At 39.1% G+C, this 12,667-nt stretch overlaps 1 protein-coding gene across 1 annotated transcript in view; it reads right to left on the reverse strand.

Annotated features, from left to right (window-relative positions):
* Positions 1 to 12,667, reverse strand: part of LOC126076234 (antigen WC1.1-like) — a 60,425-nt gene that overhangs the window by 39,563 nt on the left and 8,195 nt on the right. Inside the window, exon 2 of the mRNA XM_049884814.1 lies at positions 5,478 to 5,792. Within this exon, the coding sequence (XP_049740771.1) occupies positions 5,478 to 5,792 (315 nt within the window). The remainder of the gene's footprint in view (positions 1 to 5,477; positions 5,793 to 12,667) is intronic.

A 12,667-nucleotide genomic window follows, 5' to 3' on the forward strand; every position in this document is an offset into this window, starting at 1 on the left:
TGAGTTGTCTAATTTTGTAATTTTATTGTTAATGTTTTGAATTTCTGGTTGCTGTCTCTCTATGGATTCTTGCAGCTTATTAATTTTTTCCTAATGTTCTTTAATAATCTTTTTAATTTCTTCAATTGCTTTATGTGTGTGTTCCTTGGCTTGTTCTGCATATTGCCTGATCTCGTTCCTAATGTCTTGAAGGGTTCTGTATATTAATCTTTTGTATTCTACATCCAGTAATTCCAGGAAGGCACCTTCATCCAGAAGATCCCTTGATTCTTTGTTCTGAGAGCTTGTTGAAGCAATCATGGTCTGCTTCTTTATGTGATTTGACATTGACTGTTGTTGTATTAGTTTATTTTATGTTTGCTTACTATACCCTAGCTTCTTGCTTTGTTTTGTTTTGATATGTCTGAATAGGTTGCTTGAGTTAGCTAGTTGGATTATTTTCACCTTTGAAACTCTAACGCCCTGTCACAAAATGGCTACAGCTGTTACCAAGTATATGACCGTAGGAGTCTATTCACTTTTCTTGTATGGCTTCAGCTCAGGTGTCCAGGTAGTTGGTCATCATGTGTGTGGTACAGGCTCTGTCCTACAGTCTTAGAGGGGCAGAGGTGATTTGTGTAGGTACCAGTATCTGGTTGCAGCAGTGGGTCACACTCTGAACAAGGCAGGGGGCTGAAAACTCTCCCCTGAGTGTCTGTGAGGAAAGCACGTCCCTGTTCCCTAGAGCACACAGGTGGGTGGGTTCTGCAGATGGACTTTGGGCACTCAATGCTTTTGGTTGTAAGGACTGGGAGGTACCAATTATCCTTGTATCTCTGTCGTGGGTGGCTGGGTGACCTGAGTGGAGCCACCAGTCCTTAGGCCCCTGATGTGAATAGGTAAGGATGCTGTTTAATAGGCAAAGTGGTGTCAAACATCAAACACTGACATCCCCACTACACAGCTCAAACAGTTACAGTCTGCCAACAAGGGCCTATTCTCCTGAAATAGGCCCACACAGGTCCATGCAGAGGGGAAAGGTATTTAACGTCCAAGGACCATTTGTGCCTGGACAGGAGCCGCTTCTGTCCTGAGCTCCCCAGGTTAGTGGAGCTGACAGATTATCTTTTCCCTGTGTTGTAAATTTGTTCCTTCTCCAAAGCCGGGAGAATGGCTCAGAGCATGCAACAGGACCTATCTCAGGCCCAGAGAAATTGACAGCCACAAAAGCCAGCTTCGGGGCTAGGAGCATGGTAAAATATATGCAAGTACTTAGCTTTTGCCAAGAGCACCATTCTTCTCTGGTTCTGGAGGTGTGAATAGATTGTGCAGCTGGCTGTTTCTCCCTGAGGAAACTGTAGCCTAATGCTACCACCAGCCTGCCGCAGCTGCTCTCGGGAATGGTGCCTGAGGGATCCCATCCATTCAGGTCCGGCAAATCCTCTCTGCTACTAAACCGTCTCTCCCTCTCCTTGCTGCTCAGTCTGTTTTCTAACTTTGCCTTTGATGTTCAGGGCTTCTAGCTTGTCATAAATGTAATTGTTTCACTTGTTTTTTTGGGTCTTTGTTGTAAGAGGGTTCTCTGGAAGCATCTGACTACTCCACCATCTTTGGCCCAACCTCCTGATTAAATCTTTAAGAACAGTAATGGCTTTCTCCTCTTTTTCTCTAACACCCCACACCATTCTGATATTTCACTCTAACCACTAAAGTCCAGTGCTAAGACACTAAATAGGGCAAAGGAAGCAGCAAGCGGATACAGAGGGGCTGGCAGGAAGTAAAAGCAATCGTGCAGAGAAAAGAAAATGGCAGAGGACTCCTAATAATAGAGGATAGAATTTTTAAGTATTAAGATAAATATATGGAATTTAGCAATAGATACAATGTGAGAGAGAATGTTGTTGTTTTTAGGGGCTGTTGCCTTGACTCTGACTCCTAGCAATCCTATGTACAATAGAATGAAACACTGCCTGGTCCTGGGACAACCTCACAATTGTTATGCTTGAGCCCGTTGTTGCAGCCACTGTGTCAATCCATCTCATTAAGGGTCTTTCTCTTTTTTTCTCCACTGTCTACTTTACCAAACATGAGAAAATAGTGAAAGGAAGATTCCCAGGCTGGTAAATCAAGTGGGTGGTGATACTTTCTTAAAATATACCTCATTATATTTATTTTTGTTATCTCTATCATTTTTCTGTCATTTAGTAGATCTTGTATCTATATGGAAACCCTGCTGGCGTAGTGGTTCAGTGCTACGGCTGTTAACCAAGAGGTTGGCAGTTCAAATCTGCCAGGCACTCCTTGGAAACTCTGTGGGACAGTTCTACTCTGTCCTATAGGGTCACTATGAGTCAGAATTGACTCACTGGCAGTGGGTTTGGCTTCAGTTTTGGGTCTATATGTATACCTGTATATTCTTTTCTAAGATCTATATCTTATATCTATATCTGTCTGCTGAATGTAAACTCAATGAGGGCAAGAACTAGATTCATTTTTTTCACAATTATATTCCCAGAAGCTGGTTCAGATCCCAGATCATGGTATTAACTAATTTAATATTCATTAATCAGTAAAAATATCTTCCCTATTTACCAAAACCTGAAAATTTAATTTTGTTTTTATTTAAATATGAGAAAACAGTCTAGATGTAAGCGAGGTTACTGATTAAAATAATCATAGCATAATCCAGACTTATGCTTTTTTGTCCCCATTTGATGTTTCTCACTGACAACTCCACATCCCAGATGCCTGTACAGCATTTCCTCTTCTTTTAGGTGCAGCGGTAAATATATATCATGTCGCATTCTCCTTGCTGCTTCATCTCTACACTCTCTTCACAGAGATGGCATCTGTGATGGTTAAGATTGTGTGTCAACTTGGTTGGGCCATGATTCTTAGTGTTTATATATGATCACTCCCATGATGGAATGTGCTATATGTAGCCAATCAGTTGGAGGGGAGTTTCCTTGGGGGTGTGGTCTGCATCCAAATATAAGCAGACATTCTGGATTTTTGCTCTCTCTGGATCCTGTGGCTGCCTCCTGTTTGTCTGACCTCTGGTTCTTGGGGCTTGAGCTATTGGTTCATCTGCCAGTCTTGGAGTTTGTCAATCTTCACAGCCTGTGAGCAAGAGCCTTGCTCTCCAACCTGCTTATCTTGGGTTTGCCAGACCCTATGTCCATGTAATTTGAGAAAAGCCTCTATACTGATCCACGAACTTGAGACAATTTCAGCCTCTACAATCACATGAGCTGTTTCCTTAATATAAATCTCTCTCTCTCTATTTATATGCTTTACTAGTTTTGCTTCTCTAGAGAACCCAGCCTAAGACAGCATCCATTTTCCAAACTCAGTCCATTTGCAAGAGAGGCATCTACCTAAGTCTCAATAGGGATCACAGGGGCCAGGCCTTCAGGAAACTGTGCTTTCTGTACCTGTGCCTAACCTGTAAGATCCCAATTTCCCACAACTGCTGCTTCTATTGTGGCCAGAGGAAATGTTTTCTCTCACCTCCTGTCACTGCTAGAACTTTATATTTGGATTTTACCCATGGATGCAAGACAGCGAGGATGACCAGGCTGATTTCCATCATCTTACATCTAGACCACACCTTTACTTTTCTCCTCTGACGAAGACTGTCTCTTCTATTCTGCCGTAGCTGAACTCATCTGCAACCAAAGCAACTCTCAGGACCTCTAACCATAAGCCTCATCTGTCTCTGTATCCACTACCTGCTCATCCATCAATCTCTGTTCCTAGTATTATCTGGAACAGAGCACTGGATTGCATGATATGCTGATAATGTCTCCATGGATGTGGTATTTGGCCAATCAGAGATAAACAGAGGTCAAAGTATCATCCTTGAAGATCAAACTTGTCCCATACTCTTGTGCCTGCCCATTCATGCCTGAAAGCCTGAGGTTGTCAGTATGAAAGTGACATGGAGAGTGGGTTCTAGAGGTCCAGAGTTGGCAAACATTGAGCCTCTGAGAGGTAAATAGTGAAAATGGTGGAGAGAGCGTAGGCTTCCAAGCTACCATCCCTGGACTTTCTGCACAAGTATAATATCGAGGGAGGAGAAATGTATCTGAAGGCAATATTGAACCTTCAGTCCACTTTCATGTTGTTTTATTCAAAACACAAAGATCTTGTCAGAGTTTGCCATACTTCATATCTTTGTGGAGATTCATTTCTAGTAGGGGAGAAAAACAAATAAGACAGTTTCGAGTACAGTGACAAGCTTATGAGAGACCAGGATAGCACAAAGAAAGGGAAATTGCCCCTACAGCCAGCTACTAATTAATATGAATTAACCCCGAAAGCAAAATGGAAATTAAATCAGATATATTCTTGTCAAGTCTCTTGACATATGGATACCCTGTGTTCTTAGGCCAGTTACTTATTCAAATTTTATCACTAGGAAAGCCTTTCATAAATTGTTCCAATTTTTTGCATACATCAAGGATGAATCAATCTTACCACTCAGTTTTCTCCTTCCCCGTAACTACCCGTACAGAATTCACATAAACATGAACTAGGTATTAAATTATCCATATCTCATCTGGGCCCTCAGTGCTACTGAGAAAAGATTATGTGTACTTTGTCAGTTCCCATTGCCACCTACCACCAGCTATTGTATGCCTCCTTCACCTTCTTCAAAAAATTTACTTGGCTTCTTACTTTCAGCCTAATAAAAAAAGCCAGTTGCACTTCTCTTACATCATTAGAGCCATCAGGTATAAACTCTATAATCTCTTACAACAAAACATACCAATTAATATTTATTGCATCCACCACTGACTTGCAAGTACATGGCTGAGTGTCCCTCCAAAGTCAAGATTATATGGATTTTTTTTGAAAGATAAAAGGGAGAAAGAATCTTTTCTAGTAACAGTGGGAGAAAGAGAACCCTGTGACTCAGAGCATTTCATCTACAGTTCTCTGGTCCTTCCAGCCAAAGAGCTATGATTACTTATGTCTGAATGTGTAAAGGACAGTCAAAATATATCACAAATCTATAAATTCCTTTCTGATTTATTAAATAGGATCCCAACCCTTTATTTCTACTAGCTCAGGTCAAAACAGTGCCTCACTTTTCAACCGGGTCCTCAGAAGTGAGAGGAGAGTGCTCCTTCATTCTTGTCTCTCCCTCCTACAGACTCACTGTCAAAAGGAGTATGGGTGATGGTTTGCAAATATTTACTGTTTTAGAAAGTAAGTTATAAAAAACAAAGTTAGAAAACTTGGTCTTAATTAGGATGATTCTAGAACATACTATCTTGTCATATGAGACTACTGTAGAAGGAAAGGCTGGCATTGAGACTTGCAAACTGTAAGTAAATGAAGCCCATCATTCTCAGCTGCTTTGACCCATCAGTGGCTATGGGTCGAAGTCTCAGACCTCTCTGGCTTATTCATTCCTTATTCCCCAAGATTTCAGTACCTGATTCTCTGGAACTTTCCATTCTCCTAGTCAGTGGACAATGCAATGACCGTACCTGAGCAGATGACTCCTGCATCCCAGTCTTGAGAACAGTTGTGCTTCTTCAAGCCTTGAGAAGGGCACATCCACACGTGAGACTCCTTTCCTGTGCATTGCAGGTTGTCCAGCCAAATAAGTCCCGATCCCAAATCAAATAGGTCCAAGGGCATGATACTAAGGGCCCATCCACAGTCCAGCTGTCTGCACACAACGTGGGCATCCTTCATGTCCCAGTTATTATGACAGATGGTGCCCCAGTGGCCCTGGTAGAAGATCTCCACTCTCCCGGCACAGCGACTGCTCCCATCCACAAGGCGCAGCTGTCTGGTCTCTGAGGAGAGAGAGTCATATCAATAGGGGAATTTAAGCAGACATGAGAAAGGCCATCTTTTCTTTTGGGACCCCCCACCTGAGCAGTTGTTAGCATTGTACTCTGACGCTGCAGAGCCATCTGGGTCAGAGATGAAGTCGTTGCACCTAGGCAGCAGCTGGGTCTGGTTTCCTGCAGAAACAATATGATAGGAAGTCAGTAGGGTTGAAGAACAGGAAAAAAACAAAAAAAACAAAAAAAACACTGAAATAATTTAGTGTGTGTTCTGAGATGGAAGCTGTTATATAGGTTCTATCAGTGTTATCCTTCTGATTTGGGGATATCTGGGCAGGATCTGAGAAGGATATACTAGAAATGTCAGAATCTCTACCCTGAGCACTTGGCAGTATCTCTTTGAATGAGCAAAGCCAGAGAGTTCAGTCACAGAGTCACTGTCATGGGCCAGCAGCTTGACTGATCTCTTATAAACAACATGTACAATGCTATTGACCTGAGAGCTAGAAGTCATTGAAGTAGAAGATAGAAAAAAGACAGTGGAGTCGGGAACTGGTGTGGCGTATCAGAAACCTCAGGTAGCAACCATAGACCCATGGCCAATCAGATTTGTCCATCTTGTCCGTCATTCAGGGCTGAGGAGTGAATGGACCATGAAATACACTGTTTACCTAGGAACACTTCAGACTCCAAGTGTATCCACCTAATTCAAACAATGTGCTCCTCTTTAGGCTGGTCAACCTCATATGAGAGATGATGTCAGATGACATTGACATTGACCAGACTCTACTGAGAATCAGAGGCTATCATTCCCTCCCCAAATAAATCTAATCTATGCTTGGACTTCATATCAGGAGTTGTTATTATTGAACAAATTGGAGTTCTGTCTTCTCTGGGAGAAACAAAATATTATATCTTTCTAACATCTCCAAGAGCAGAGATATATTTCTGCTCTGAATTCACTTGAACAAACAATTCTGATCCACTGTATTGTTATCCTGTAAGTTTTACATGTAAGAGACATGATGGAAGGAGAGATTAAATCACTTTCATCAACGTTGAACTTTAACAATGAAGTAGAGAATCACACCTAGACCTTTTGCTTCTATGAAGCATGGAGACGTTCACAACAGGCTTATGCACAACAGACTCATGCTTCTAAGGGATGTTGTGGTTAGGTGCCATTGAGTCGATTCCAACTCATAAGACCCTATAGGGCAGAGTAGATCTGCCCCATAGGGTTTCCAAGGAGTGGCTGGTGGATTTGAACTGCTGACCCTTTGATTAGCAGTCAAACTCTTAACCACTATGCCACCAGGGCTCCCTCCTGAGGAATACAACTAAAAAAACTGGATAACGTATGAAAATTTGAATTGAAACAACATGGATTATATGTGCTAAAATTTTGAAGAGTGGAGATCATTTCAAGGTTTAGCCAAGAATATACAATTCTGCAAAAGATCTAACGTAAAGATTTGGAGTCATAAAAAGGAGAGAAGAGGAGAGGAGTGAAGACCAGACCAGAGCAGAGGAGAGAAGAGGAAAAAGAATGCAGCAGAAGGGATGTCTGAAGAGAAAATGGATGAGAGTTTTCAAGAGTGGATGCAAAATATCAATTCTCATGTTCGAGGTGTTCACAGAACACCGAGAAGGGTATAAAAACTTTTACACCTAGGCAAATCATTGTAAATCTGCTGAAAATCAAAGGAAAAAGGGAAAATCTGGGATAACAACAAAAATATTTAACAAAAAAATAGGCAAAATGAGAGAAAAAAGAACACGAATCAGGTAGGTCAGTGAAAAGTAAATGATATATATTAACCCTACTATATCTTTAACTGCATTTAAAGTAAATGGATTAAATATTACAAATGAAAACCAATCCAGGTGCCTGGGCGTTTCAAATCACAAAGACACTTCCATTACCCACGAAATTTCAAGGATTTCTCTTAGGAAACAAGGAAAACAGGCCTATTTATTTTATTTTACTAATTTATTTTAGGTAAGATAATTCATTAATGCACATGAACTTCAACATAACTGTTAATAGCAGATATATCAAGCAGCAAAAAATGAGGAAGAATATTTGTCGTTGTTAGCTGCTGTCAAGTCAATTCTGACACATAGCGACTCCATGTGTGCAGAGTAGAAGTGCCCTACAGGATTTTCAAGGCTGTGACCTTTTGGAAGCAGAATGCCAGGCCTGTGTTCCAAGACGTCATTGGGTGAGTTTGATTCACCAACCTTTTGATTAGTAGTCGAACACTTAACTTTTTGAGCTACCCAGGGACATGATCAACAAATTTAGCTAAATAACATATTTAGAACACTGCACTCAACAATGAAAGAATTCACATTATTATTACACACATATGAAATGTTTTCCAAAAGTTACCATATGATGGGCCCAAAACTTTCAGATAATTGAATTGGTAACAACTCGATTACAATAATATACATAAATTTGCTCCTAAATTGTTGTCCTAAATTGCATCTTTATACATTGTGTGTCCATTAACATAGATTTATAATTATTGTTTATGAGTTTGTCTTTTAAATCATAGAGGAAATAAAAGCAAAGTTACACACCAAAAGTACAGTAATACATAGTTTTAATTTACTTATGTAGTTATCTTTACTGGTGTATTTTATTTCTTTGTATGACTTTGAGTTACCATCTAGTGCCCTTTCATTTCATCTGGGAGTATTCCCCTCAATATTTCTTATAAGGTAGATCTACTAGCGACAAGCTCCTCAGTTTTTTGCTTATCTGGGAATGCCATTTTTGAGGAATAGTGTAGGGTAAAGAATTTAGCTTTACCCAAAGTAAGGTGGCCTTTGTCCTTGCAGCAGTTGGGGTGTCTTGGTCTGGGACTTCAAGGCCACACCTGAGGATCTGTGCTGATGAGTCGAGACAGGTTAGACCCGAAAAGACTCACCCGGCAGGCCGATATCAACAATTAGCCTAAGAGAGCATGTTTTAGCCTATCATGCAGGAGTGGACCATAAAAGCCTGGGACATGAAAGCTCAGAGAACTTCCTGAAGTGCCATCTCTGACACATGGCAGCTCCTCATTGCAAACCTTCCCAAATCTCGCCTGTTTGCCTCTTCCTTATGATGATGCTGGTCTCTATGCTTTTACTATAATAAAACCAGTAGTTGTGAGTATAATTTCTTCCTTGAGTTCTATGAATTGTTCTATCTAATTAACAAACTCAAGGACGGTGTCCCCTTAACTTGTAAGGTTTGACCTAGCCCCCAGTGGCTAGGGACATAAAGAGTGCTATGTGGGCGGCTGGTATCAGCAATGATGGGGAAGTGAGAAAGAGGGGTTGTAATTGATCTCTGCCTTCAGGGAATTGGCGTTATGTGATTCTGATTGACGAAGCTATCATTCATTTATGGACAGTTTTACTGGATGTAGCACTCTTGAATATCCCAAACAATGTAAATGTATGTTCACAGAAAGACTTATACGTGAATGTTCTTAATGGCTTTATTCATTACAAAAACTGGAAATAAATGTTTCTTAACAGGTGAATGGGTAAACAAATTGTGGTATATCCATACTGTGGAAAATTATTTTGTAATAAAAAAGAATAAATTATTAATACATGAAATGACATTGATGCATCTCAAAAACATTACATTTAGAAATCAGGTACAAAACAGTACATATTGTATGATCCCATTTACACGAAGCACTAGAATAAACAAAACTATTCCATAGTGACAGAAAAGTAATCAGTGCTGTCTTGGAGCAGATAGTGAGGGGGATTAACTTCAAAATGGCATGAAGAAACTTTTACTGTGATAGAAATGTCATACATCTTGGTTGTTGTGTGTATCAATACTGATTAAGCTATACACTTAAAACAGATGTACTTTATTGATTTTAAATTATGCTCAATGAAATAGATTTTTAAAAGTAAAAGAAATGCACACATACAATGTGATACCATTTACAATAACATTAAAATCTTTAAAAACCCAGGAGTAAATTCAAGAAATCACATGCAAGACCACAAAGCATTACTGGGAAAAATTAAAGAAGATCTTGAAAAGCATAGGAAAGTTATATTTGTGTACTGAAAGACTTGGAATTATAAAGAAATTAATTATCCCTAGACCCTGGTGGTGTAGCGGTTAAGAGCTACTGCTGCTAACAAAAAGTTTGGCAGTTTGAATCCACCAGGCGCTCCTTGGAAACCCTGTGGGGCAGTTCTACTCTGCCCAGACCAACCTCTATAAATCAAAATCGACTCAATAGCAATGGGTTTGGTTTTTGGTTTGGTTTTATACTAATCTGTATTTTTAACACAATCCCAATAAAAATCACAGCTTTTTTTTTTTGGAAATTGTCAGGTTTATTCTGAAATTCATATGAAAAAGCCAAGAATATATAGGCAGTGATGAAGAACAAAACAAAATTAGATGACATATATTACCAGATATCAACAGTTATTATAAAGTTAGAGTGATTAAGACGCTGCAATATCAGTGCAAGGAGAAATAAATAGCCCAATGGCACGGAATATAGAGTATAGAAACAAACTTACAGATATGTAGTCATTTAATTTTTGACTATGGTGCCCCTGCAATTTAATGAGGGAAACGGTGGTCTTTTAAGTAAATGGTCCCAGGTTAATTTTATACTCATAAGGGAAGAATTCTATGATGCTTAGCTCATCCCTCAAACAAAAATCAATTTTACATGAGTTATAACTCTAAATGTGAAGAGTAAAACAATAAATCTCTGAGGGTAAGGTGTAAGTGAAGCAGGCTTGTAATACCCTGTTGCCTTTGATTCCGGCTCATAGTGACACTACAGGGCAGAGTAGAACTGCCCCACAGGGTTTCCAAGGCTGTAATCTTTATGGAACAGACTGCCACATCTTTCACCCAAGAAGCGAGGGGTGGGTTTGAATAGCCGGTTAGTAGCTGAGTGCTTAAACACTGTGCCACCAGGTCTCTTAGGTTTGTAGCAGGTGATGCTTTCTTAAAAAAGTGATATAAAGAGCTAATCAACTGCAATGGAAAAAGCGACTTCAGATGTCATATGATATTACGGTTAACAACTTCTGTTCATCAAAGTATGTCACTAAGAGAAACCCAAAAAATGGGAGAAAAAATTCACAATGCATATATCTGACAAATGATTCATATCTAAAATCATAAAGACGCCTTCAAATTTACAAGGAAATGACATATAACTCAATGGAAAAATGAGCAAAAGACATTGGCATTTCAGAAAAGAGGGTCCATAATGCCAATAAACATAGAAAGGGTATGCAACTAGTTATCAGGGTTATGCAGAATAAAACCCTGATACAATACAACTACATATGTATCAGAGGCTAATATGAAAAAAGACAGTATTACGTGTTGGTAAGGATGTGCAGCAATTTAAATTTTCAGACGTTGCTTTTGAGAGAAAAATTGATACAGTCCTTTTTGGCAGTACATGCATATGCATATCTTATGACCCAGCAATACTGTCCTTATGTATATACAAATTTTACTTTATATTTCTAATTATTGTCTCTATCACAACTTATTATCATAATTTGTTTAATTGCAAACTCGTGTTCATCAGAAGGCATGCAAAGAATGTTCAGAGCAGCACTATTTGTAATAGTGCCAAACTGGAAACTGCTGAGAGTATAATGGATAAATATATTGTGATATTGCCACATGATGGAATATTATATAGCAATGAGAATGAATGAACTACAGTAACTTGCAAAAATATGAATGCTTTCACATACAGTCAAAGCAAGACACAAAATTGCACATACTATATGTCCATAAATGTAAATGGTAAAAGCAGGCAAAATGATATGGTTTGGAAGTCAGGGAATTGGCCACACTGTTTTGAAATAGTGTCTGAAAGGGGACATGAGGTGAACTTCTTGCTAATGTTCTTGTTCTCTTTCTTGATTTCTGTGTTAATACATGTGGGTTCACTGTGAAAATTCATAAAGCTGTATGCTTGAAATTTTTGAGCTTTTCTACATGTATTTTATAAAATAAAATTTAGAAACTTGGCCTTTTGATTTCAAAGATGAAGCTCTTTATTATTATGCTAGGCTATCCCACTAACAGCTTTCAGAAGACTTATTGATTAAAAAATGTTGCATTAAAATATAAGTTATAAACTTTGACTGCAGGAAGAGAAATTGACGTAATTGTAAGAACAATCGAGCACTTACATACTTATTTCTTCGTGCTTGACCAACATAGAAGTAAATAAGGATATGGAGGGCATGAATTGTATCAACAAATGTGTGTGTATGTACACACACAAATATGGGGACCTCAGATACATTTTAATAGATGTTGTAGGTATAGATAATTAACTTTGTATTTAAGAACTTCAATTCTAGAATACATGTATGCCCTTAAATTTTATTTCTTTCAGGAGGCCTTCCTGGACTACTCCTGAGTAGCTTATATTGTGTTCCTAAAGCATCATTTACTTTCTTATTGTATCTACCACAATTTGTCATTATTTGTTTAATTGTTTGCTTTCCCATTAGCCTATAAGCATCGCTGTGAACTGTGCTCAGTGATGTAACACTGGTGCCTATCATAGTACAATGGAGGGAGTCTTATATCTAGCAATGCAGTGTGCTATGTATTCTGGAGAACCCTCCAGTATATAGAGGAAATCTCCAGGGGACAAAACATGAGACCATACTGGATCTCTGATCTACAAGATATAAGCAAGCAGGAGAAACTAGACAGCTTTGGACAAATACTGATGGAAGTCCTCCTAAAGAACATTGTGCCTTAGACCTACATTAAGGTACAGTGTGGGAGCTATAACAGAGGCTCTCATTAAATAGGGTTATATAAAGGATCATATGTGATCTAGGGG

This window comes from Elephas maximus, chromosome 4 (assembly GCF_024166365.1).
Source record: "Elephas maximus indicus isolate mEleMax1 chromosome 4, mEleMax1 primary haplotype, whole genome shotgun sequence".
NCBI classification, from domain to species: domain Eukaryota; kingdom Metazoa; phylum Chordata; class Mammalia; order Proboscidea; family Elephantidae; genus Elephas; species Elephas maximus.